The sequence below is a fragment of the Ascaphus truei genome, chromosome 2 (genome assembly GCF_040206685.1).
Source record: "Ascaphus truei isolate aAscTru1 chromosome 2, aAscTru1.hap1, whole genome shotgun sequence".
NCBI lineage: Eukaryota > Metazoa > Chordata > Amphibia > Anura > Ascaphidae > Ascaphus > Ascaphus truei.
Genome location: NC_134484.1, coordinates 477,339,582 through 477,367,568, shown reverse-complemented (window position 1 = coordinate 477,367,568; position 27,987 = coordinate 477,339,582). Strand labels below are relative to the sequence as shown.

The 27,987-nt window shown below is 45.8% G+C and overlaps 2 protein-coding genes across 10 annotated transcripts in view; one reads left to right on the top strand and one right to left on the bottom strand.

The window, feature by feature from the left end:
- Positions 1–16,498: 16,498 nt before the first annotated feature.
- Positions 16,499–27,987, bottom strand: part of LOC142487997 (uncharacterized) — a 199,078-nt gene continuing 187,589 nt past the window's right edge. For all 9 annotated transcript variants that reach the window (XM_075588286.1, XM_075588290.1, XM_075588287.1 and 6 more), the window contains one exon: positions 16,499–18,955. In XM_075588286.1, the coding sequence (XP_075444401.1) occupies positions 17,016–18,955 (1,940 nt within the window). In that variant the 3' untranslated portion in view covers positions 16,499–17,015. The remainder of the gene's footprint in view (positions 18,956–27,987) is intronic.
- LOC142488017 (uncharacterized) lies at positions 21,755–26,252 on the top strand. The gene is made up of 2 exons (XM_075588351.1): positions 21,755–24,012; positions 26,006–26,252. Exons 1-2 carry the CDS (start codon positions 23,482–23,484, stop codon positions 26,147–26,149), a joined length of 675 nt encoding a protein of 224 aa, XP_075444466.1. The 5' UTR covers positions 21,755–23,481; the 3' UTR covers positions 26,150–26,252.

Genomic DNA, 27,987 nt, shown 5'->3' with positions numbered 1-27,987 from the left:
GGTGTGAAAACATGTACTGTATCAGTTTACGCTCAATTCTCACAGTGCTGCGCACATCACAGTCAGATTTACATTCCAAATTCGAGAGGGGATTTTCCAAAGCAGGCCTCTAATGGGTTGGGGGAGGGGGATGGTGTGATTAGACGCAGGCGTACTGAGCGTTTGTAGCTGGGCTAGGGGTGGATTAATAATACAATGGCAATATGCAGAAGGTTAACGACCCAGTGGTGAGAGGGGGTTGTTAGGATAGGGTGACTCAGACCATTGACGCTTGGCTAGGGAGGGATTAAAAACTCTGGAGGTGTGTGGCTGAAATAGTTAGCAGCACTGTAATTTCAAAAGGCAGTTCATCATAAAAATAATTTAATAAAGGCTGCAATGTGTATTATTGTGTGTTGATGGTTATAATTGTAATTGGTCAATAGGCGTGGGAACTTCTGTTCTAGGGCACCTAGAAATAAAAATTTTACCCCCAGATGTTAGGAACCCCCTCACTTGACCCCAACAGGGTCCGAGCAGTAATGGCGGCGAGAAAGGGTCATGCCGGCGAGGAGGGTCCTACCATTGAGCGTAATGGCGGACAAAGCTCTGAACCGGCTAAGTCAGAATGAGCAGAAACCTGGAACCCACAAGTCCGGTTCTGTTCAACCTAGATGGCCCAGATTTGGTCACCATGTAGTCCTAGTTGCGGCAGGATTGCATGGCAAATTGCGACCCTCTCGTGGCAACAGAACGGAGTCAGGGTAATGTTAAAGTTCAGGTTTCTGCCATTGACTTGCATGGCAGAAAAAAAGCCACTTTGGTAATGTGCTTTTAAACTGTATTTTTGGATCTCCGGTTCCGTGGGTCGTGCAAAGCTGATATTTAGCCACTATGGCAAGGGTCCCTCCGCAAGAGGACCAGGCAAATTTCAACCCGCTCAGACCCACAGTTCACGGACAATTGGCGTGGGAACTTCTGTTCTAGGGCACCTAGAAATAAAATTATTTTTGCCCCCAGATATTAGGAACCCCCTCACTTCACCCCAACAGGGTCCGAGCATGTACATTACTGTACTTTAAAATAAATTAAATATGCAATTTTACTATTACTGCGGGCGCACAGACTGTGTAGGTTGAACCGCAAAGGTATTAGACTTCAAAGACAACAGCTCGCAAACGCCCCCATGTGTTTTTACACGGCATTGCAGTATTGCAGCCAGCGGGAATAAAATGCTTAAATCACAGCCGGGAAAATAACGCAATACACTCCGGCCGAAAACGATACAAAACCGAACATCACCGGGATATTCTGAAATTCGCGGAACTAGCCGAGTTAGAATAAAGTTTGTCGCCTCTGTACTGTATAATAAAGCCTCAAAATAAAAAGTATGTATTTATTCTACATGTATTATATGTATTCTATACCCGTACAGTATGTATTGTTTTAATACTGTTTTGATGTAATGCGCATGCCTACAGTATACTGTACAGTATGCCTCATGGAACTTGTTGAAATGCAAAATTCTTGTGTTTACTACATTAATTAACCAACCATTACTTACTGTACAGTACTGTATGTTCTAGAAACACTGCATTTTCTTATAAAAGGAGATACAATAAAACAATTTAAAAGAATCAACATTTTTTTTATTGGAGTACAGCAAAGAGAATTACACGCAGGCGCAGAAATGTGAGGACAGGCTCAGGAAGATTAAAGCCACAAAGCCAACCATTAAAAATGAATGGTTTGGGAGAGGTGTCAATAAGAAGTTGAAATCCTTTGGCCTTGTGTGGGGGGAGAGGGGGAGCGCTGTATGCTGAATTATCAGTTCAAATAAATATTTAAACTGGTCATCATGTTTTGATCCCCACACCCCCACATAAAAATCACAGTATGCCACCCACCTCATAAAGTACGTGCATGACTAGTGTAGAATCAAAAAGCTACAGTACTGATTTGATTCTACGAATATGAAGTATTGTTATGCAGGCACATGTCGAGAGAAAAAAAAAAATTCAGACTTGAACTTCTAATTGAATGGGAAGTTATACACGCATGCGCAGGAATGTGATGACAGACTCGGGAAGATTAAAGCCAGAAAGCCATCCATTCCAGGGAATGGTGTGGGAGAAGTGTACTGTAGATAAGAAGTTTAAATATTTTAGCCTTGTGTGTGTGCGGGGGCGAGGGGGAGAGCTCTGTACAGCTGGATTATCAGTTCAAATAAATATTTTCAAAACGTCATCATAATGTTTAATGCGCCGAAATGTGATACTGTAACACGCCTATGCGTTTCAACAATGTTCAAATGAGACATACACACATTGTAAGGTTAAAAATCGTATCTCTCAGCTCTGTTCTTTTCAGGGACTGAATAGGTTAAAACAGTCAAGCTTTGTTTTCTCAGAAGACTAGATGGTAAAACTATTTCAGCTTTGGACCAGCTGTCGCAGGATATCTATTACATAAGAAATAAGATTCTAAGAAGCAAGACCAGTAGTCTTGTTTCTGACCCCATTAGTAGTTATTGACCTTTTATCCCTGTTCCCACCAATTTAGGCCAGATGGTATATGTCATTTTAGATGTATGATCTATACATGGGAACTCAGTTTGTAACAGATGTATGAAATTGACACACAATGTATTGTCCTTGCCTATGGTATAAAAGTTTCCTCTGTGAACATATTACACAGAAGTGAGAACTCAACCACCTTGTGTGCATTGAATCTCTGCTTCTCCGGGATCGTAACTATCATATCTGAGACCAGAATCATATAGCAGGGCCGTGGAAAGCTCCCCGGGTAGAGTGAAAAGGTTTCATGCCATGGGTCTGATCAAGAAGATTTGACCTATCACACATGCGCATAAAATAAAAACAGTATGAAAAGTAAAAGTATCGATTACAAAATAATACATATAGAAATGTGATAATTTTATATTCGGAAGAAGACGCAATGTTATATTTTTGAAATATAAATCTTCAAATTTACAATTACTGTAAATTGCAGAAAATGTACATACGGCTGTACTGTAGGTTGAATTGCTATTTGACTTTTAAGACAACAGCTTGTGATCGCTGTAAAAGGGGAGTTATCCCTGTTCAGGAAATATGCCTCTAATCCAGCAGTGTGGTAGTTAACTGCTGGTAGTCAATTAACCAACACCACCTGCCTGATTAGGTTGCTTAGAAAAGCCTGCCCTTGAAACAGAAAGGGAGAGTGTGCCTGAATCTCACACAACTTGTGAGACTGACATGGGTACAGATGTCTTGAGCCTGCCAGAAGAAACAGCAGTGCTGCTTTCAAGACACAGGGGAAACTTCTAAACCTGAATGCTGACCAAACCTGAGGAAAAGGTAGCAACGCAGGAAGAGAGAAGACTTTCCCTCCAACCACAAGGAACAGATAAGACTTTCATTTATATCTGCTCATTTCTGTCACGCTGCGCTCACCACAAACAGGACGAAAGACCGCGGGGCTGAGGTGGGGTTGTATAGGCACCGACCCACAACCACGCAGTCCTGTCCGGAATGCGTAGTCCTAGTCGTACCGCGTCGTAGGGTTGGAGAGGTCAGGGTAGTCAGGGTACTTGCCGTGTTCCAGGGTTGGAGAGTCCGGGTAGGTAGAGTTTCGTAGCAAAGGTCCTGGGTAATAGAAGGTAGAGTAGTCGAGTAACGAAGCCGGGGTCAAAGTGCTGGAGAGTGTAGAAATCCAAGTAACAGGCAGGGTCAAACAGGTCAGACAAAGTTCAAGACAAAACTAGACAGCAGCGGTGAGCACAATGCATAAACAGGAGTTTATGCTCAGCAATGAAGGACAGGCAGAAGCAGGTATATATGTGGGAAGGGTCCAATTACCTTGCAGGGGTGTGTTCTGGTCCACCAATGGTGTCAGCGAGACACTGATCAAAAACAGCTTGCAATTAGGCTTTCCTGATGCTAGGTCTGGTTGCCGGGCAACCCGCGCGTGTGCGCGATGTGCGTCGCGACGTGATGACGTCATGCGGTTTACTCAGCAAGTCTCCGCCTGTGGGAGGCTCCAGCAGCTCCCTCACGTTCTCCTGCTTCCTGGTTGCCGAGCAACCCGTGCGCGTGCGCGATGCGTCTCGCGGAGCTCTGCCATCACGCCGCTGCGCCTGCACTGCCCTGGCAGTGCGTGGGCGCATGACTCTGCCCCGTGGTGCTTCCCTGAGTCGGTCTCCGCACGGATCAGAGGCAAGTGTGACAATTTCATGATATATGTTTGGGGCTGGGAGACATGCTTATCTAAAGGGAGTTGTGGACTGCATACAGTAGTATTTCACTAGAAATACTCCCAAGTGAATAGAAGCTTTGTTTACCCCTTGTTTGGATGGTTTCCTGATGTTAAGGAAACAGGCACAATAAAAGCCTTATTTAATTTCACCATAACCAGTCTCCCTTGCATACCTCTGTGAGCATCCGCCTACAATCGCCCACCTGAGTTTTTAGATGGTATTGCAGTCCCACTCCTCTCCTTCACCTTCTACCTCTCTCCACTTGCCGCAGCGCGTTCCCCGCAGGTCTCGCATACCCACGCGCTCCCTTAGCCCCTGCTTTGATCCTCCCCGCTCCCTCTCCCCTGCGGTAGCTCCTTTACCTTCCCCTGTGGTGCCATCCGTCCCGTTGCCTCCTCCTTGCGTGGTGCCCGTGGCGCGGCATTCCGCACGCCTGGTGACGCGTCCGGTGCATGCACCCCCTCAGCCCACGGAGGATGCGCGCACATGCTCCTCTCTGCCTTTGCTTGCCGAGGAAGAGGTGGACAGACAGGGATTAAAAAGGAAGGTGCACCAATGACAGAGAGGGGAGGAGTAGAGAGAGAAGTGGGAGAAGCTAGAGATAGGACAGGGAGAGAAGAGGAGGAGACAGGAGGGGCAGTCAGGGGAATGGTCTGAACAGCTTGGGAGGCAGAGACAGGGGAAACCTGATAAGAAGAGTCTGTGTGTGCGCCCCCTGTAAGCTGGGGATGCGCGCGGACAGATTGCAACACAGGAGCGGCCCACACTGAGCAGGGGAAGACCGCAGGAGGGGCACGGAGCCAAAAGAGGGGAACGCGTGCGAGGCCTGGGAACGCGCGATTCCTGTTTCCCTGTGTGTACCTGACCTATGCTGTGCTCCCTCTGTGCTCCTGTGATTACCTGCTCCTGTGTTACTTTGGATTTCCCTGGCTTTGACCCCTGCTTACCCTGGACTACTCTGCTCTCTGGTATCCCTTTGAACCCTGCTACGCATACGACTCCGCTGACCTCTGGCTTCCTAGGACCTGGCTTGCCCTCTGACGACTCTACCCTCTGGACTCCTGAACATTGGCAAACGGACACGACTATTCTCACGGACATCCCTCAAGCGTTGCAAGTATTCACTAACAACTCTTCCAACAGGCCCTGCAATGCCTGCCTTGCTCCCACTGCTGTGGGTGTGTGGTATCATACCGTTCCCACCTCAGTACTGGGATCTAGCTTGGTCTGCAGGCATACAGGCGTGACACTAACATATTGAAAACCGCTCGAGAAAAAAAGAAAACGCCGCGGTTATCAGAGCGTCAGTGTTAGAGAGCAGGCGCAAGGGCTTAGGGGGCCGAGTTTGATCTCTAGGGAGGTGTCTACGTGGGTCCTTCATCTCGTGAAAAGTATCCAGGGCTCCCATATCTTATAAAATGGAAAGAGCCTTTGTCTGAGCATTGCCGTCAGCTTCTCCATTAGCATCACTTCACTGATCCTTTATTTGATAGATCTTTTGGATGGGGTGGTTTGTTTTTTCCAGGATGCCGCTATCTCACATCTAGCCGCAGTGAGAATAAAGGAGATTAATTTCCTAGTTGGACGTCCAATTCCGGGTATTGGCCTTGCAAGTAGGAAGGTCAGCGGTTCTATAGGTAGTTCTAGGTCAGTGACCTCTTTTATCAAATTGTGGACCTTAGTCCAATATTTTATCATTTCCGGACAGGTCCACCAGATGTGGGCCACGTCCCCTCTAAGTCCGCAGCCTCTCCAGCATAGGTCCGACGCCAGGGGGTAGATCTGATTTAATCGCACTGGGGTGAGGTACCAGTGATAGAGAATTTTATAAATATTTTCCTTTGTTGTGGTGCATAAAGATGTTCCCGAGGCTGCCAGCCAAATTTCATCCCAAATCTCTCTCTCTATTGTGATATTCAAATCGGCTGCCCATTTGAGCATATAGACGTGGTTTTGGGGGGTCACCGAGTTTTCTAGGGCGGCGTATATTTCAGAGATTAGTCCCTTGTGGTAGGTGTTTGCTTTACAGAGCCGCTCGAATTTGGTGAGAGGGGGGAGTTCTGGAGCTGGACATATTTTTTGGGCAAAGTGTCGAATTTGTAGATATTTATTGTAGATATTTATGTGGACTGCATACAGTAGTATTTCACTAGAAATACTCCCAAGTGAATAGAAGCTTTGTTTACCCCTTGTTTGGATGGTTTCCTGATGTTAAGGAAACAGGCACAATAAAAGCCTTATTTAATTTCACCATAACCAGTCTCCCTTGCATACCTCTGTGATCGTCCGCCTACAATCGCCCACCTGAGTTTTTAGATGGTATTGCAGTCCCACTCCTCTCCTTCACCTTCTACCTCTCTCCACTTGCCGCAGCGCGTTCCCCGCAGGTCTCGCATACCCACGCGCTCCCTTAGCCCCTGCTTTGATCCTCCCCGCTCCCTCTCCCCTGCGGTAGCTCCTTTACCTTCCCCTGTGGTGCCATCCGTCCCGTTGCCTCCTCCTTGCGTGGTGCCCGTGGCGCGGCATTCCGCACGCCTGGTGACGCGTCCGGTGCATGCACCCCCTCAGCCCACGAAGGATGCGCGCACATGCTCCTCTCTGCCTTTGCTTGCCGAGGAAGAGGTGGACAGACAGGGATTAAAAAGGAAGGTGCACCAATGACAGAGAGGGGAGGAGTAGAGAGAGAAGTGGGAGAAGCTAGAGATAGGACAGGGAGAGAAGAGGAGGAGACAGGAGGGGCAGTCAGGGGAATGGTCTGAACAGCTTGGGAGGCAGAGACAGGGGAAACCTGATAAGAAGAGTCTGTGCGTGCGCCCCCTGTAAGCTGGGGATGCGCGCGCACAGATTGCAACACAGGAGCGGCCCACACTGAGCAGGGGAAGACCGCAGGAGGGGCACGGAGCCAAAAGAGGGGAACGCGCGCGAGGCCTGGGAATGCGCGATTCCTGTTTCCCTGTGTGTACCTGACCTATGCTGTGCTCCCTCTGTGCTCCTGTGATTACCTGCTCCTGTGTTACTTTGGATTTCCCTGGCTTTGACCCCTGCTTACCCTGGACTACTCTGCTCTCTGGTATCCCTTTGAACCCTGCTACGCATACGACTCCGCTGACCTCTGGCTTCCTAGGACCTGGCTTGCCCTCTGACGACTCTACCCTCTGGACTCCTGAACATTGGCAAACAGACACGACTATTCTCACGGACATCCCTCAAGCGTTGCAAGTATTCACTAACAACTCTTCCAACAGGCCCTGCAATGCCTGCCTTGCTCCCACTGCTGTGGGTGTGTGGTATCATACCGTTCCCACCTCAGTACTGGGATCTAGCTTGGTCTGCAGGCATACAGGCGTGACACTAACATATTGAAAACCGCTCGAGAAAAAAAGAAAACGCCGCGGTTATCAGAGCGTCAGTGTTAGAGAGCAGGCGCAAGAGCTTAGGGGGCGGAGTTTGATCTCTAGGGAGGTGTCTACGTGGGTCCTTCATCTCGTGAAAAGTATCCAGGGCTCCCATATCTTATAAAATGGAAAGAGCCTTTGTCTGAGCATTGCCGTCAGCTTCTCCATTCGCATCACTTCACTGATCCTTTATTTGATAGATCTTTTGGATGGGGTGGTTTGTTTTTTCCAGGATGCCGCTATCTCACATCTAGCCGCAGTGAGAATAAAGGAGATTAATTTCCTAGTTGGACGTCCAATTCCGGGTATTGGCCTTGCATGTAGGAAGGTCAGCGGTTCTATAGGTAGTTCTAGGTCAGTGACCTCTTTTATCAAATTGTGGACCTTAGTCCAATATTTTATCATTTCCGGACAGGTCCACCAGATGTGGGCCACGTCCCCTCTAAGTCCGCAGCCTCTCCAGCATAGGTCCGACGCCAGGGGGTAGATCTGATTTAATCGCACTGGGGTGAGGTACCAGTGATAGAGAATTTTATAAATATTTTCCTTTGTTGTAAAGATAAAGATCATCATAAAGATGTTCCCGAGGCTGCCAGCCAAATTTCATCCCAAATCTCTCTCTCTATTGTGATATTCAAGTCGGCTGCCCATTTGAGCATATAGACGTGGTTTTGGGGGGTCACCGAGTTTTCTAGGGAGGCGTATATTTCAGAGATTAGTCCCTTTTGGTAGGTGTTTGCTTTACAGAGCCGCTCGAATTTGGTGAGAGGGGGGAGTTCTGGAGCTGGACATATTTTTTGGGCAAAGTGTCGAATTTGTAGATATTTAAATGTGTCCAGTTCTCTGATCTTGTATTTGGCTTGTACTTCTTGGTAGATCAGGAGACTTCCAAGGCTTAGGAGATCCGCGATCGCCCCAATCCCCCTTGATTTTAATTGTTCGTAGAGCTTAGATCTGCATCCCGGGGGGAATTTGGGATTATTGGGTAGGGGCGTGAGCTGTGGGTTAGAAGAACAAAGCCCAAATCTGGTTTTATATTTTGACCATACTTCCCAGGTGAGTATTGTCGCTTTTAATTTTAGGTTATGTGCTTGTCTATCTCCCCTGTCTAGACTCCAAAGGCAAGCCTGCAGAGAAGGCATTCTGGCATACATGGACTCTATTTCGATCCAGCAACATTTGGCCGGGTCAGTGTTCCACATGACAGCTTGTTTCAATTGCGCTGCTATGTAATATTTGTGGATATCTGGGACAGCCATACCCCCTCTTCCCCTTGATGCCAACAGGACCGATCTTGCTACTCTGGGTCTTTTACCCTGCCAGATAAAGGTAAACATTCTGTTTTGTATGTTTTTTAGTTCAGTGCCAGGTACATGGACTGGGAGTGTCTGATAATAGTATAGTAGTCTAGGGAGTATGTTCATCTTAATGGATGTCATTCTCCCAATCCATGAAATCTGGTAACCTTCCCACTGTTCCAAGTCTTTTTTAATCGTTTCCCAAAGAGCTGGGTAGTTATCTTGGTATAGGGCTCGGTAGTGTCTTGATATATTTACTCCCAAGTATTTAATATATGACGAACACCATCGGTAGCTAAAATTCAATTTGAGTAGTTTCACTTCAGCTTCTGGTAACTTCCGCTGTTTATTTTGTATCCTGACACTTTGCCAAAGTCCGACAGTTCTCTTTGAAGGTTCGGAAGAGAAGTTTGGGGTTTGGACAAGGTTAGGATGATATCGTCAGCGAATAGGGATATTTTATAATTTGTCCCTCCTATGTCAACGCCCTGAATGTTCATATTGTTTCGAATTTTGGTCGCAAGTGGTTCAATCGTGAGGGCAAAGAGGAGAGGCGATAAGGGGCACCCCTGCCTTGTGCCGTTTTTAATTTGAAATCTCTCGCCTGTTCTGCCTGGGAGTTTGACCGCAGTGGAAGGGATCTGGTAGAGAGCCTGGACACCTTCCAGGAAAGTATCTTTAAAGCCAAATTTTTTCAAGGCATTGTCAAGGAATAACCAGTTTATCCTATCGAATGCCTTCTCTGCATCTAGGCTCAGTAGCATCGCCTTTGTGTTAGACATGTGGACATGATCAATTATGTTTATTATTTTGCGGGTATTGTCCGCGGCTTGACGCCCCGAGACAAACCCAACTTGGTCCGAATGAATAAGTCTAGGTAGGATGGCGTTCAACCTGTTCGCTAGTATCTTACTGTATAGTTTTAGGTCCTTGTTCAAGAGGGATATGGGCCTATAACTTCCGCACTGGGTCGGATCTTTCCCGTCCTTATGGACTATTGCTAAATTAGCTGAGGACATTGAGATCGGGATTGGATTCCCTTCCATAAAGGAGTTAAATAGGTCTAGTAGGTGGGGTGATAATATAGGTAGGAACTTCTTGTAATAGAAATTTGTATAGCCGTCAGGTCCCGGCGCTTTAGATGTTTTGGATGCCTTTACTGCCGCTGTCAGTTCCTCTAGTGTGATTTTCCCATTCAGCATATTATTTTCCTCCTCTGTTAGGGAGGGTAGGTTACAGTCGTCAAGGTAGTCTGCGATTGACGCCAATTCGGCTGACTTTGGAATAGCAGAGCAGGTTCTTAAATTGTATAATTTGGTGTCAAATTTGGTAAATTCTTCTGCAATTTTTTTCTCATTATAGATTATCTCACCAGACCTATTCTTAATCGCTGTAATTTGTGATCTTTTTTGTATGCCTCTTAGCCTGCTAGCAAGAAGTCTATCGGCTTTGTTCCCTTTATCATAGTACCTCTGATCTGTCCATTTTAGAGCTTTTCTATATTTTCTAGTTGGGTGTCCTTTAATTTGCTTCTAGCAGCTGTCAATAGTTTATAGATTTTCCTGGAGGGGTTCAGTTTATGTTGCTGCTCGAATTTTATAATTTTATCTGTAAGCTTTAATTACCCCTGAGGAAGTGACGTCAATAGTCACGAAACGCGCATAGGGTGGAGCTTAGACTGTACGTGGTACTGCGTGCGTGAGCTGGCTGAGGAGAGGAGCGGTGGTGTATTAGTGACGTCATCTGAGGTGGAGCTGGCGCTCCGAGTCGCGGCCACGAGTAGGAGATAGACGCGGGACCAAGCCTCTATACACACCGCGCAGCCATCTTCTCAAGCCTGCAGACGGCACGTTGTAATCCGCTTGTAAGGTCGTATAGCATATGAGTGCATCTGCTGTTGATCTTAATTGTTTTATTACATTTTGTTACGGTACTACACCATTGGCATTTTTTATTATTTTTATGTATCTTCCGTGACTGTGATTGATCCATGTGGAGAGGGCAATTATAACCACTTGAAGACCCACTGCTATCCAGTCTCATACACCAGAGCACCAGCTAAATATACCATTCAAGGCCTTTTTGCTATCTGCTTTCATGTAAGTAGTTGGCAGCTGCTTGGGTGTGATCTCCAGTCTCAGAGAGTACCGCGCAATAGTTATTTTGTTTTGTCTGATTTCAGATACATATTCACCAGCAAAGAATTTCTGAAAGACCATCTGTGAGATCTACGAACTGTTCCTTCATTCAGAGAACTGGGAACTTATCCATCAGGTTTATTATACCTGGTAGTGCGCCAAGGACTTTTTCTCTCCCTTTTTTTGCTAATTTGTCTCTAGCCTCATGGATAGGCTTGTTGTATATTCCTAGGCAGCCACCCCCTCATTCCCTCTTGGTGACTGTGGGGTCTCTTTGCATTATTGGTTATCCTTGCACCATTAGGATTAATCAATCTCACGACTTATTTGTTATCATTACACTAATCTGCATTTATTATTTATTTTTGATGAGTATCACGCATATGTAAATAGGTTGAGCGCTTAGTATATGTTTTAGGTTCTCCTTTCTTTCTCTGAAGACAAAGGCTTCTACTCAGTATGGACCAGTAGGTGTGTAGATGCTCCCATTATGTTAGAAGCTTTTTCCACAGCGTATACAAGCAAAAGACTTCTCTTCTGTGTGCTAATGCTAGTACCTGGTAAGGTAATCTTTATGTTCCCACATAGGATTCTCCCCTGTAGACATAGTGTGTAAGGAGGCTCCACTTCATCTTAAAGTATTCCCCCCCCCCCCCCAACATCCACACATACAGGGGGACAAGGAGACTAACATAGTAGGTTTTATTGTAAGAAGGATGGTTTACAATACACAAACTTTTGGATTTTACTTGGTATCTTTACGTGTGACAGTGTAAGACAAATCTTGTGGGGTTTGAAAAGTTGTATACTGTACACATTTAGTCCAATTAAAATATCCTATCACATAATTTATTTTTTGACAGAGCAAAGGACCAATATGGATACTCATACTTTTTTCCTACTTGGTACACACAAGATGCTTGTTAATGTTACCTGTGTAAACACTTGGGTGAGAAGTTTTCCTTACTGAGAAACATTTTATCCACTCTATACATGTGAAAGGTTTCTCCCCTGTGTAAATGCTCTGGTGACTAAGGACTGGCTTCCTTTTATGGAATTAATTACGATATAATCCACTTCTATGAATTGTCTGGTGTGTGTTGAAGTGCCTCTCAGTACTGACATGTTCTGACATTCTGTAGAATTAAAAATGTGCTCCCTTGTGTAAATCTGCTGGTGTAACAAGGGTGCCCCTTTAAAAAATGTGAGGTGTCATTCATGAGTACGGGGAAAGGTCACAGCTGTGGCCTAAAAGAATCCTATTTGCACTCACTGTGAGTGCAAATAGGATTCTTTTAGGCCACACCTGTGACCTTACCCCGTACTCTAGAATTACCCATTCCCATATGCACCCTATTTCTCACACACCTTTATCTTTACACAGTTGGAGAGCGGCAGCCATCTCTCCTATTCTGAGGTGTCATTCATCCAAGAAGTTTTTCCTATACTCTGTACATGTGAAAGGCCTCTCCCTGCATGAATTCATTGGTGTCACGCCTGTATGCCCGCAGGCCAAGCTAGACCTCAGTACTGAGGTGGGAACGGTATGATACCACACACCCACAGCAGTGGGAGCAAGCCCGGAGTGTGGTATAGCGTTGCTGGGCCTGTTGGAAGAGCTGTTAGAGTATACTTGCAAAGCTTGGGGATGTCCGTAAGAATAGTCGTGTCCGTTTGCCAATGTTCGGGAGTCCAGAGGGTAGAGTCATCAGTGGGTAAGCCAGGTCCTAGGAAGCCAGAGGTAAGCAAGGTAGGGTGCGTAGCAAGGTTAACAGGGATACCAGAGAGCAGAATAGTCCAGGACAAGCAGGGGTCAAAGCCAGGGAAATCCAAGTTAGCGCAGGAGCAGGAAACACAGGAACGGAGAGAGAGCAAAGCATAGGTCAGGTACACACAGGGAAACAGGAACTATGCAGAGCGAGGAAGAAGTGGACAGACAGGGATTATAAAGGAAGGTGCACCAATGACAGAGGGGAGGAGTAGAGAGAGAAGTGGGAGAAGCTAGAGATAGGTCAGGGAGAGAAGAGGAGGAGACAGAAGGGGCAGTCAGGGGAATGGACTGTAAGGTTTGAGAGGCGGAGACAGGGGAAGCCTGATAAGAGGAGTCTGTGCGCGCGCACCCTGTAAGCTGGGGATGCGCGCGCACCGGCAGCAACACAGAAGCGGCCCGCACGGAGCAAGGGAAGACCGCAGGAGGGAGAGGAAGCCAAGAGGAGGGGAACGCGCGTGTGGCCTGCGCCCGTGCGATGGCGAGCAAGGGAAGAGCGGAGGGATCAGGTGAGTCAGCAGAGGGGCATGTGGGCGCGCCACCCTTGGGCTGCGGGAGTGCACGAGTAGGACGCGTCACGAGGCACGTGGAACGCCGCGCCGCAGGTACCACGCAGGGAGGAGGCAACGGGACGCATGCCACCACAGGGGAAGGTGATGCGGGCACTGTGGGAGAGAGGGAACGGGGAGGATCATAGCAGGGGCTCAGGGACCGCGTGGGTATGCGAGACCTGCGGGGTACGTGCTGCGGCAAAGGGAGAGAGGTGGAGGATAAAGGAGAGGCTTGGGAAGGAGTAGGAAGGACAACAGGAGACGGGAGAGGGGGACCAGGAAGGGAAGGAATCTCCTGAGTCGTCACAATTGGTTTCTGAAGAGGTGACCCTCAACTCTGAATTTTTTCCCACACTGAACTAGCAAATGGTTTCTCCCGTGTAAATACTTGGGTGTGACAGGAAGTTACACTTTGTACTGAATTGTTTCCAACACCCTGAACTAAGGTTGGATAATTACAAAAAAACTTCCCACCATAACATTTACACCTCATTCATAAACCTTGGCCCCTGCAGACACACTTACCAGAATGCCGTCCTACTGTCTCTGTACGTTCTTCTTAACAACCAATTAGATTATAAGCTCTTCGGAGCAGAGACTCCTTTACCTAAATGTTACTTTTATGTCTAAAGCACTTCTTCTCTTTGAGTTATTTGTATTATTTGTTATGTATATCAGGGGTGAGCAAACTTTAGGCCAAGCCTCCCTATTCGTCCATGAAATTTCTCCGGCCCCTCCTGCCTGACGTAATTGTAATTTGCCTTTTTATTCTCCCTGCTGTTTGGCTTGCTGTCCCCAGTGTTATCCACACTCCTACCTACTGTAACGAGCCTAGGATGTAGAGTAGTCGTTCAAGCCAAGTCAGGATTGGAGATGTGAGAGTAATGGGGTACTTGCCAGGTTCAGGAGAGGAGAGTTGCGGATCGTCGGGGTGCGTAGCCAGGTTCAGGATCGGAGATTAGCGGATCGTCGTTGTACGCAGCCAGGTTCAGGATAGGAGATATTGGATCGTCGGAGTATTAGCCAAGGTCAGGACTGGAGATTGAGGAATGGTCATGCAAGCCAGATCAGGAGTGGAGAGTAGCGGAGTCCAAGACACCAGCAGGGTTCAGACAACAAGAAGTTAACAGGCAGGAAGGGTCTCAGGAAACTAAAATAGAGCAAGGCCCGGCGTCACACGAGACTATGCTCAGCAAAGGTAGAATGCAACAGGAAGGTATAAATAGGAGGACCTTCCAATAGCAAGCCAGGGCGGAACCAGGAAGTAAGAATCCAATAGGCTGCTGGTGCACACAGGGGTGCCCGATGATGCAGCCTGATCAGAACTGGAGATGGGCCGACCTGCGCACAACACTGAGGTCAGGGGGCGGAGCCTAGACCGCACGTCACTCCCACGCCGGTACTGCCTGTTATTAGAGCCAGGGCGGAGCCTGGAACGCACATCATTCCCACGCCGGTTCCGTCCGTCATTAGAGCGGGGGCGGAGCTTGGAACGCCCGTTACTCCCAGTTTCTGTCGATCATTAGAGCATGGGCGGGGCTTGGACGGCACGTCAGCGGGGAGGCTGAGCGAACGCCCCCGTCGTGCGACAGAGCGGGGGACGGGGCCGCAGATGCAGGATCAGACCGCGTAAGGTCCGTGCATGTGTCACAGGACCAGACGAATGGGTGTCCATCACGGAAGGGCCAGTAAGGTGAGGAGACGGTCCACAGCCACCAGGATGGTGATTCCTCACACCTACCAGTATTAGGCCTGTAATATAGTGCACGTGCGGGACAGGGTAGAATCCTGGGAATGTAGGATGGGGAGGGGGGGGGGAAACGGTTTGGTTGCCTGCTCGGTTAGGGACCGGTGGTTGGGGGAGGTTGGTTATGGAGGGGCACGTGGTATGGCACGTGGGGGTTCCCGCAGCCAGTAGGCTCAGTTAGGGCCGGTGGGGGAAACTCAGTCAGTGACACAACACACACAGGGACACCAAGCACGTTACACACACACACACAGGTTACAGGGTAATACAGATACAAAAATTACAGTACAAATAAGCAGTCCTTGACAAACCAACCAAAAGATCTACTCACCACTTAGCCCCGCCCTTCGGGATCATTGATTGAGAAAAGCAGAGATAAAATAAATTGCATTTATTCACATAAAGGACGTACCCAAATATGTTACACAAATTACAGGAAAAAGACACACTTTGGCAACTGGGATAACAAAACTAATATTTTAGTTGCAAACATAGGTATAGGGCAGTTAAGATATATAGGGTAATTAAGATATCCAGAGTGTGAGACAGAGAGAGTGTGGGTAAGGGGGAGAGAGAAACGGAGAGGGTTACAGAGAGAGGGTGACGGGGTGGGTGGGTGACTATGACTGACTGTGGGTTGGTGTCTGTATTCATTCACACACTCACAATCTTACACATTCACACACAGGGATCAGACACAAGAATGGCCAATCGGAGGGGTTGGCAAAATCGGAGCGGGGGGGCGCAAAATCGGAGCGGGGGGACGACACAAAATCGGAGCGGGGGGGGAAATTCGAAGAAGGGGGGTAAAATCGGAGCAGAGGGCGCGAAACCGGGCCACGGGGGCCAAATCAGACCAGGGGGGGCAAAATCAGACCGGGGGGGCGGGAGATAAATCGGAGCTAAGGGAGGCATGGAGCGTTACTTACCTTACTCGCTCCATGCCGGCTCCATGCAGGAAAAGGCGCCTGCTCATTGTGCAGCTCAGATAGAGACCATTCAAGGTGGGGGGATTTATTTATTATTCCCCCAGAGCGCACCTGTCGCCCTGTGGTAACCAGTTTTGTCGAGGGACTCCGTGCGGTCTGCCTTCCCCCCCTGTTGGAGGCCCTGAACGCCCGTGTCTCCCCTAAATCCCCCTGTTGGCGGCCCTGACCGCCCACGCCCCCCTGATCTTGCGCCCCCCAGTTTGCGCACCGCTGATTTATATGATTGTCACATGTACAGTATTACTGCTGTGAAGCGCTATGTACATTAATGGCACTATATAAAGACACATTACAACAATATTAAGTAATTTATTGTGGTAACAATATTCATCAAGACATTAACATCCAATAGAAAACAAAAAATCAAGTCGTCAAAATATTTAAGGTAATTTATTGCAAAACATTTCTTATACAAATGCATTTCATTTTAAATAAAATGTGAAAAAATAAATACATTTTAGAATATTTTAATTTTAAGAATGAAACATTGTTTAATAAAAATGTTACACTAAAACTACACCCACACTAAGGCCTTTTCTGCACCATTTACAATTGCACCCCCATCCCCTTCTCCTGTACACTAATAGGGCATGGGTGAGAGATGCGGGGGAGGAGAGGAAGAATTGAGTAATGGTGGAAGGGAGCGGTTAAGAAGCATGGCAGAGGGACAGTGGTTATTAAGGGGGGGTGGGAGGGGTGAGATTACCAGCAGGAGGATTCCACAGATAGGAATGCCATGGTAATAAGGAATGGAAAGTATTGAGTTACCGCCCATTTTTTTTACTGCAGTATTACTATGCTACTTACTGGTATATTGCCCAATCCTCCTCTGAACAATCAAATGTTTTATCTCATGTACGAATCCACTCATGTGTATGGAGCTTTCCCCACACTATGTACATGGACATGGTTTCTCCAATGTATGAATCCTGTGGTGTGTGAGGAGGTGGGTCTTTTGAGAAAAGCTTTCCCCACAATCTGTACAGGTGAATGGTTTCTCACCTGTATGAATCCTCTGGTGCGTGAGGAGGCTGGCCTTTCTACGAAATTGTTTCCCACACGCTGTACATGTTAATGGTTTCTCCCCTGTATGACTCAACACATGTCGGATGAGGCCCTCCTTCCAAGAAAAGCTTTTACTACACTCTGTACATGTGAATGGCTTCTCTCCTGTATGAAACCTCTGGTGTCTGAGGAGGCTGCTCTTTCTACAGAATTTTTTCCCACACGCTGTACATGTGAATGGTTTCTCCCCTGTATGAATCAACACATGTTGGAGGAGGGCCTCCTTCTGAAAAAAGCTTTTACTACACTCTGTACATGTAAATAGTTTCTCTCCTGTATGAATCCTCTGGTGCGTGAAGAGGTGGGTCTTAGTACTGAATTGTTTCCCACACTCTGTACATGTGAATGGATTCTCCCCTGTATGAAGCCTCTGGTGTGTGAGGAGGTGGGTCTTAGTACTGAATTGTTTCCCACACTCTGCACATGTGAATGGATTCTCCCCTGTATGAAGCCTCTGGTGTGTGAGGAGGTGTCTCTTAGCACTGAATTGTTTCCCACACTCTGGACATGCGAATGGTTTCTCCCCTGTATGGGACCACTGGTGCACGAGGAGGTGTCTCTTAGTACTGAATTGTTTCCCACACTCTGAACATGTGAAGGGTTTCTCTCCTAAATGAATAATCCTCTGGTGACTGACGAGGCTGCTCTTCAAACCAAATTGTTTCCCACACTCTGCACATGTGAATGGTTTCTCTCCTGTATGAATCCTCTGATGCTTGCAGAGGGTACCCTGATCAGTGAATTGTTTCCCACACTCTGCACATGTGAATGGTTTCTCCCCTGTATGAAGCCTCTGGTGTGTGAGGAGTTGGGTCTTAGTACTGAATTTTTTCCCACACTCTACACATGTGAATGGTTTCTCCCCTGTATGAGACCTCTGGTGTGTGAGGAGGTAGGTCTTAGCACTGAATTGTTTCCCACACTCTGAACATGTGAAGGGTTTCTCTCCTAAATGAATAATCCTCTGGTGACTGACGAGTCTGCTCTTCAAACCAAATTGTTTCCCACACTCTGCACATGTGAATGGTTTCTCTCCTGTATGAATCCTCTGGTGCCTGCAGAGGGTATCCATAGCAGTGAATTGTTTCCCACACTCTGTACATGTAAATGGTTTCTCCCCTGTATGACTCAACACATGTTGGAGGAGGTGCGCCTTCCGAGAAAAGCTTTTACTACACTGTGTACATGGGAATGGTTTCTCCCCTGCATGAATCCGCTCATGTTCGAGGAGGTTGGTCTTCCGAGTAAAGCTTTTACTACACTCTGTACATGTGAACTGTTTCTCCCCTGTATGAATCCTCTGGTGATTGAGAAGGGTCCACTTAGTACTTAACTGTTTCCCACACACTGTACAAGTAAAAGGATTCACTGCTGGCTGAATCATCTTATGTGAAAGAAGTTTCCCTTTCAGTGAGAAACTGCTCCCACCATCTGTACATGTAAAGGTTTGCTCTCTAGCGGGGACACAAATGTGTGTGAGCAGGTCCCTGTCCAGAGAGAAGCTTTTGCCACACTGGCAACAGAGAAAATGCTGAGCACCGCGGCTTCTTAAATCTCTCTCATTCCTTTTGCTGGACCCATATTTAGAGTCTGTTTCCGCTGTGTGCTGTACAAGGTCTGTAAATTCACCATCATGTGGCACTGGTTCCTTGTACATGTCCAAAATGTGGCAAGAATCATTGTTTTTTGGCACTTCTGAGCTGCAAGATATCAGCGAGCTTCTGCATGCATCAGAGCTCAAGTTCTGTTCCTCATTCAGGCCGTTCTCTAACAGAAGTAAACAAAAAAAAACACAGAACAAATGTTTTCAAATCTGTAAATCAAATTACTGAAAGCAAATTACAAATCCAAAAAACTGAAAGAATGTACTTTACCAATACTTTATTTTGTACATTTTCTCTTTACCAGGGTTTTAAAAATGTGGCCCATGGACATTAAGAGGCCCCCTAATGACTTTGGTGGTGGTCCCCGAATACTTGAAATTTATTTATAGCAGCTCTCAGTGAAATAATTTTGACACATATATAACTTGTATTCATTACTATATTCATTTTTAAGGGTACATGTACTATCTTCCAAATGATTATTAACATTGAAAATGTCCATGAGATGTAAAGTTAGACCAGGAGTGCCTTATCATATTAGTGCGTTAATAATATCAACTACCCAATAAAATAACCATTTAAAAAAACAAAAATAATAATATAAACTAAACCATACAGGGAATTGCCCATGTATGTCTTTATATAATGCCACAGAGAACTCAGTGTTTTACAGCAGAAACAATACAGTACAGGGAATTATAACACAATAAGTGCAACAAACAAAATCAGACAATAGGAATGGAAATCCCTGCCCTGGAGAGCTTACAATCTAAGTGGTGCAGTGACTACAATGTCCATGTAATCTTCTGCCATAAGACCCGCATAAACAAGACTCAATTGCTCCATTTTGTGTCATATTTTGTCAGTCAAAAATACTATTCATATAATTTCCCAAGCACGCGGCCTTGGTGTAATATTTGACTCCTCTCTTTCCTTCTCCTCTCACATTCAGGCTGCTGATAAATCTGGCAGATTTTCCCTCTGCAACGTTTCCACAGTCTGCCCTCTCCTAAAACTCCCCTGCACACCCTCATCTTCCCACTATGGAGACTTTCTCCTCTCTGGCATTCCCTTCTCCCAACGCCATTCTACAAACTATTCCAAATGCCGTTACTAGAATTCTCTCACTCTCTTTTTGGTCTGTCTTTAACCCTCTTCTTCTCATGAGATCCTTTCAGTTTCTCCCCATCAAACACTGTATCACTTAGAATATTCTCGTTCTCTCTATATTCTACTATCCCCTCCAGGGCTGCACAACATACAGGCCGCAACGGCCCCCCTTCAACCCCCCCTTCCCTGGTAAGAAAAGGCTCGCTGCCGCATGCTGTGTCTGTGCCCTCTAGTAGGAGCGGCTCCAGCAAACTTTGAATGCGCGGGCTTCCCCTAATTCCCCCTTCCCGGCTCCAGCAGGGGGACGCGCTCCAGCAGTGTAGCGCGTCCCGGAACTTCCGGGTCTGTTACTAGAGCGCGCTTCCCCGTGCTTCACCTCGCCATCAATTTAAATTATATATTGGGCTGTATTTATGATTTAATCTGGGGCTGCTACTGTATTTTATATATCATTCCCTTGTCAAACTGTCTACTAGTATATATATATATTTGTTTTTTTTTTTAAATATTTTGGGCTAGTATATAATATATATATATATATATATATATATATATATATATATATATATATATATATATATATATATATACATATACACAGTGTTCGACAAATCTATACATTTGCTCGCCCCGGGCGAGTGGATTTAACATCGTGGCGAGCTCCTATTGGCCCAAGCAGCACATGTTTGGTACTAGCTGGCGAGTAGATTTTTTTGTGTGGCGAGTAGATTTTTTGGTGATTTGTCAACGTGTGTGTGTGTGTGTGTGTGTGTGTGTGTGTGTGTGTGTGTGTGTGTGTGTGTGTGTGTGTGTGTGTGTGTGTGTATATGTGCTTCATATATTCTTATGGCTTCCACAGTGATGCGGACCACACAATTGTTTGCCTGGTTGCCCTTTTGGGGGCTATACTTGATGAGCTTTTAATCCTTAGGTTACCTTTGCACTTTGAATGAATTAGGCTAATCCTTATGTACATTGTGCCTACATTAGCTATTTTTGTGGGCGCTTTGCGATCATGGTGAGCGGATATGTGTGCTCTTTTGACTGCTCATTACATTTGAGACCACCATGCAGAGGCGCGCATGCGCGAGACGTGATGCAGGGCTTATTCAGCCTGCCTATTACACGGATATACCTGACACAGAGCCGCGCATGCGCAGAGAACTGCCCATAGACACTTTCTGCCTCACTAGTGCCCATTACTAAGCTCATAGCGCTTTGCCTTATCCGACGCGACGTTATGACGTCACGGACATGCGCAGTGACATATGGAAGCCCGTTTACTGCCCTTACATTGTGCTTACATTAGCTATTTTTGTGGGCGCTTTGCGATCATGGTGAGCAGATATGTGTATTCTTTTGACTGCTCAATACATTTGAGACCACCTTGCAGAGGCGCGCATGCGCGAGACGTGATGCAGGGCTTATTCAGCCTGCCTAATACACGGATATACCAGACACAGAGCCGCGCATGCGCAGTGAACTGCCCATAGACACTTTCTGCCTCACCAGTGCCCAATACTAAGCACAGGGCGCCTTACCCGACGCGACGTTATGACGTCACGGACATGCGCAGTGACATATGGAAGCCCGTTTACTGCCCTCAAACACATTATGCCATTAATTCATTTCATCTGTGGCTCTGAGGTACATCATGTGCTACAGCCTGAGGCTAAGCTTTCTGCTACTGCCATATATTGGATACACCAGGCAGGTATTCATGTAATTAGTGACTACTTTGGAGGTGTGTGAGTGCACCTACAATATTGAACTTTTCATTGGTAGATAACCTATGACCATCTCTGACTCCATCAGCCTCAATCTTAGCTTACACCTGTTTGTCCTTTGTTTAATCTATGTCAGTCTGATTTTTGCCAGGTGATTACCCCCACTAGCCCAATTAGTTCCCTTTTTAAACCTGCATGTTACCCTGCTTAGATCACCACTCCCAGTAGAAGGCTGTGTGCCGAAACGCGTAGGAGCAGGTCCAGCAGGCAGGATCCCCTGGTTTGTCCCCCTCTTGGGTCACATTACCATGCTCTAACATCCCTCCTTGTTCCACCCTGAATGCACCGACCACACTGTACCTGACCATAGGTGATGTATCACTATCTCTAGCTATAGGCTAACATGTATTCTTAGGCTCTAATCTGTGTATCTCTGCTGTCACTCACCTGCCACTTATTGTCGCTTCAGACAAACTCTATATTGCAGGGGTTAGTAGGCAAATTAGACTTCTTTGCAGATGATTACATAGCCTTAGCTGTGACTCTGATCTGTGCAGATGATTACATAGCCTTAGCCGTGACTATTTAGTCTGTTGGGTGTCACACCAGGTTTATTTTGTCAGGTGTTTCAGATAACTATCTGAGTGTATCCTGGGCATTTTCTTTGAGGGAATTGTTTAGCCTTGTAATGTACAGGGGATCCATGCTGTATTTTAAACATTTCTGTGCTTTGTTTTAACCATTTTTGTTCTGTGACAATACATTAATAAACCTTATGTGATTTGTACTGATACATATACTAGAGTGCTTTATTTAGGGCCTTTTTTCTCTCTCACTATCTATTATACTGCCCTTATAGCACCACCGACAACTCACTGTAGTTTGAAATTTTCCAGTGTCGGTATTTAGTTGTGTTTACATGTCTTGTGGATGCGGGGTCCTCTCTTTTTCTCTTGCATACTATTACATATACTAACTTTGTTAGTTTCTAGACCCCAGCTCCCTTGATTGAGTGATATTTAGCTCTTAAGTACACAGAACAGTTTTTAATGGATTTTGTGGCTAGTGAGGAACGCCGTCGTGCGTACGCTAATGAGGCATTTACCATCAATACATCAGATATCCCTCAGACCCCTATCCCACAAACAATAGGGAGTGGTGATAAAATCAAAGCCCTAAAACAGCTATCTCAGAAACGGTTGCGTTCATGGTGGAACAAGACCGCATTAGAGAAATACCTGTTGTACCAGTTTATACCCAGAGGCTTAAGGGTTCAAACGTTCCCCTCTTTTGAGTTTGAAGATATTAAACTCAAACAACAGTGGGAGGAAAGCCTTAGTACCTGCTCCTTCGCTCTAATTAAAATACTGATAGAGCACGATCAGGCCCGTGTTAAAGAATTTACACTACAAATTGATGCAATTGAGAAAGAACTAACAGACTCAGAAATAAGTCAATTTAAGCGAATTGACAAAGATTTAGACAAATTTGAGCAAGATCTGATTGCATTCAAAAAAACCAAATTTGAACGTGACCAAGAGGACTATAAAAATAATACTGTATATAAGTGGCACAGTGGGAGACGCACAAACAAAAACAAGAGTGCAAATAGAAGAACATTTAACAAAAAAACAAACTCAGTCTCTATATCATCGGGGGTGTCTGCGTCTGACTTAGAATTATCAGACGCCGAAAGCACTTCTTCAGTATCCCATTTAACAAGTCGGTCACATTTTTTAGACACAGGTACAAAGCTTCCCACACTAGAAGGAGGACTAGGAGGGGAGCAAAGAGAGCTAAGGGGACGCACGATACTAACACAAAAACCCAAGTGAGTAACACTACCATAAATATGGATAATGAAATGACAATTATTAACTTGTCAAGTATTACTCTTACAGAAGATCAGGAAAAAGTGTTACGAAGAGGTCTCTCATTTGCCCCAACAACCTGCATGGACCACTTCGAGTGGATCAAAGATGTTAATTTATTTTGCAGAAAGCTTCTTTTGTACAAATTTTTCTCTAAGAATCGTGGAAGCAGTGATGAGAATGCGGAGCTGTTACAGCTGAATACACAAGAGCAACTACATCTCCAAGAACTTGAATCCCTATTAGATGACCAAGGTATAATACAGACAGAAGAAAAGGATATCTTATCTCACTTGAAACCACAGTCGACCTTCTGCCCTCCATGGCAGATCTGTCCTCCAGTGGAAGTATTCCTGAAAATGGTCACGGAGGATTTCAAGAAAATATCTACTAAGATGGATGACGCAAACCTCACAAGATCAGAGTCTGTGGCGATCAAGGAATTGAAAGAGATGCGGGATATCGTCATCAAACCCAGCGACAAAGGCGGCAACATAGTCATCTGGCCTGAGGTGATGTATGAAAAAGAAGCTTACAAACAACTAAAAAATCATACATGTTATTCAGAAATTGCCTCAGACCCCACTATCCGCTATAAAGCTGAGATCGACCGCATATTGAGGTCAGCAGTATTAGACAACTATATCACTGAACGTAATAGTCAGGCCTTAATCACTAAATTTCCCAGAGTCCCCACGTTTTACTTGTTGCCGAAAGTGCACAAGGACCCGACCCACCCCCCAGGGAGGCCTATAGTATCAGGCATAGGTGGGTTATGCGAACCCATCTGCAGATTTATAGACTCTTTTCTGCAATGTTCAGTGGAGACTTTACCATCTTATATTCGAGATACCATGGACGTGTTGGCGCGCTTAGCCCACATCACAGTCGATGAGAATATTCTTCTGGCGACTTGTGATGTGGAGTCTCTCTATACATGTATTGATCATGAGGATGGTCTGCGCGCCACACGATTTTATCTGTCCATGCAGAATGTCTCCACTGGACTGATGGACCTTATCCTGAAGTTATTGAGATTTATTCTCACTCATAATTACTTTATCTTCAGGAGTAGGTACTATCTGCAGAAAAGAGGTACTGCGATGGGGGCCACCTGCGCACCCTCCTATGCCAACCTCTTCCTGGGCTGGTGGGAACGGGAGGTTGTGTTCTCTAAGGATAACGTTATATTCACTCAATACGTGTTGTTGTGGTTGAGATACATCGATGATGTGCTGATCCTCTGGCGGGGTACCGCCGCGGGGTTCAGGGACTTCGTCGGTGTTCTCAACCACAACAACATGAACATCAAACTCACCTTTAGCTGTAGCAATACGCAGGTAGAATTTTTGGACCTTTATATCAATATAGGTCCTGATGGCACATTGCATACTGACATCTTTCGCAAAAAGACAGCCACAAATTCCATACTTCACGCATCCAGCTTCCACCCCGAACACCAAATCAGAGGCATCCCTAAAAGTGAATTCCTGCGACTTAGACGCAATGTCTCCTCTGAGAGAGACTTTTCCACAAGGGCAGGAGAGATGAGGGAAAGATTCAGCCAGCGAGGGTATAGCAAACGCAATGTGGACAAGGGCTATAAATTAGCTCTAGCTACCCCCAGAGACACTTTATTGTATCCTAAAAGCAAAGCCCATGCGGACTGTAAAATCCGCTTCATAGGTACTTATAACCGACAATGGTGCCAATTACGTACTACACTTCAAAATCATTGGAAGATACTAATGACAGACCCAGATCTTAAAAAAGCCCTAGGCGACAGAATTACAATGAGCAGTCGCAAATCGCCCAACCTTAGAAACAAACTAGTGACTAGTCATTTTGTTCCTACCATACAAACAACTTTCCTCTCAACAGCTAAGAGAAAAAAGGGTTTCTATAAATGTAAAAATTGTTCTGCCTGTCGGTATATGTATCAGACAGAGGTATTCACAGACTCTTCCAAGAACCATACCTTTAAAATAAGAGACTGTCTGGGATGCAAATCTAAAGGCGTCATTTATTGTGTCATCTGCCCTTGCGGGCTCCCTTATATAGGGATGACAACCCGTGAAGTAAGGTTTAGAATACTTGAACATGTAAGGAACATCAAAAACGCCTCAAAAGACCTTCAGGCGTTTAAGAAAATCACCTCGGTAGCCCGACATTTCTTTGAGGTACACATGTCAGACTTTAACCTCTTACAAGCATTTGCGATTGAGAGGGTAAGTTTGGGACTCAGAGGAGGCGACTTAGAAAGGGCATTATTACGCAGGGAGTCGAGGTGGATTGTACAGATGGATTCAATGATTCCCAGGGGTCTTAATGACTACCTGGGTTTCGCAATGTTTATATAGGCATCCTGTACTATACCACACTGCCATGACAATTCTTTGAATGTTTTTGACATCTCCTGGCTTTTTTAAGTACAAAATTAGTGATGAGAATCTCATACACTTCTCTCTGTCTCCCTTTCCCCAACCCCTGTTTTTATATCCACAGAGTCCTGGGTTTGCATACTACATGGCTGGTTCCCAACTATACACGACTCTCATCGCCTCACCGTTTGGATATTTCCATAAAGACTCTTGGCTGTCTTGGTCAGCACTGCTCCACACTCTACTTGAACCATTCAAGAAGGACTAATTTCTGATTTATGCACCATCATGACGTTTATCATCCTATGTCTTTATTTAAAGACTAATATCCGGAAGGAGACCATCTGACGTTATTACAGCAAAAAAGAAAACCACACATCATGTTTATTCTTCCAAGTCTGGACGTTAATTTGGGCATTGGAGCCTATGTACTTTCACTGATATGTCAATATCATACATACTAATAGTGATCTATTGAAGAACTCTATTGCCCCGTTCCATCATGTATGTGCTATCATACTGTTAGCCCACAGTTTTGTGGAAGATTATCTTTCATTGAATCCCATTTGTGCACAAGTCTAAACATTTATTGATGTATAGGTATGGATCATGCACTTACCTGCATATAACAATTGTACAACATTACTTCACTCCTAGAGCATACCTTAATAGTTATCTTTGGATGTTATATGTCATGCCTTAAGCAATATGTGCTTCATATATTCTTATGGCTTCCACAGTGATGCGGACCACACAATTGTTTGCCTGGTTGCCCTTTTGGGGGCTATACTTGATGAGCTTTTAATCCTTAGGTTACCTTTGCACTTTGAATGAATTAGGCTAATCCTTATGTACATTGTGCCTACATTAGCTATTTTTGTGGGCGCTTTGCGATCATGGTGAGCGGATATGTGTGCTCTTTTGACTGCTCATTACATTTGAGACCACCATGCAGAGGCGCGCATGCGCGAGACGTGATGCAGGGCTTATTCAGCCTGCCTATTACACGGATATACCTGACACAGAGCCGCGCATGCGCAGAGAACTGCCCATAGACACTTTCTGCCTCACTAGTGCCCATTACTAAGCTCATAGCGCTTTGCCTTATCCGACGCGACGTTATGACGTCACGGACATGCGCAGTGACATATGGAAGCCCGTTTACTGCCCTTACATTGTGCTTACATTAGCTATTTTTGTGGGCGCTTTGCGATCATGGTGAGCAGATATGTGTATTCTTTTGACTGCTCAATACATTTGAGACCACCTTGCAGAGGCGCGCATGCGCGAGACGTGATGCAGGGCTTATTCAGCCTGCCTAATACACGGATATACCAGACACAGAGCCGCGCATGCGCAGTGAACTGCCCATAGACACTTTCTGCCTCACCAGTGCCCAATACTAAGCACAGGGCGCCTTACCCGACGCGACGTTATGACGTCACGGACATGCGCAGTGACATATGGAAGCCCGTTTACTGCCCTCAAACACATTATGCCATTAATTCATTTCATCTGTGGCTCTGAGGTACATCATGTGCTACAGCCTGAGGCTAAGCTTTCTGCTACTGCCATATATTGGATACACCAGGCAGGTATTCATGTAATTAGTGACTACTTTGGAGGTGTGTGAGTGCACCTACAATATTGAACTTTTCATTGGTAGATAACCTATGACCATCTCTGACTCCATCAGCCTCAATCTTAGCTTACACCTGTTTGTCCTTTGTTTAATCTATGTCAGTCTGATTTTTGCCAGGTGATTACCCCCACTAGCCCAATTAGTTCCCTTTTTAAACCTGCATGTTACCCTGCTTAGATCACCACTCCCAGTAGAAGGCTGTGTGCCGAAACGCGTAGGAGCAGGTCCAGCAGGCAGGATCCCCTGGTTTGTCCCCCTCTTGGGTCACATTACCATGCTCTAACATCCCTCCTTGTTCCACCCTGAATGCACCGACCACACTGTACCTGACCATAGGTGATGTATCACTATCTCTAGCTATAGGCTAACATGTATTCTTAGGCTCTAATCTGTGTATCTCTGCTGTCACTCACCTGCCACTTATTGTCGCTTCAGACAAACTCTATATTGCAGGGGTTAGTAGG

What these genes read in the sequence shown, in the direction of transcription:
- LOC142488017 (XM_075588351.1), top strand. Translation starts at nt 23,482, where the DNA reads ATGGATAATGAAATGACAATTATTAACTTGTCAAGTATTACTCTTACA. An exon ending in ACATAGTCATCTGGCCTGAG is followed by an intron (nt 24,013 to 26,005) that starts GTGATGTATGAA and finishes TTATATCCACAG; the next exon opens with AGTCCTGGGTTTGCATACTA.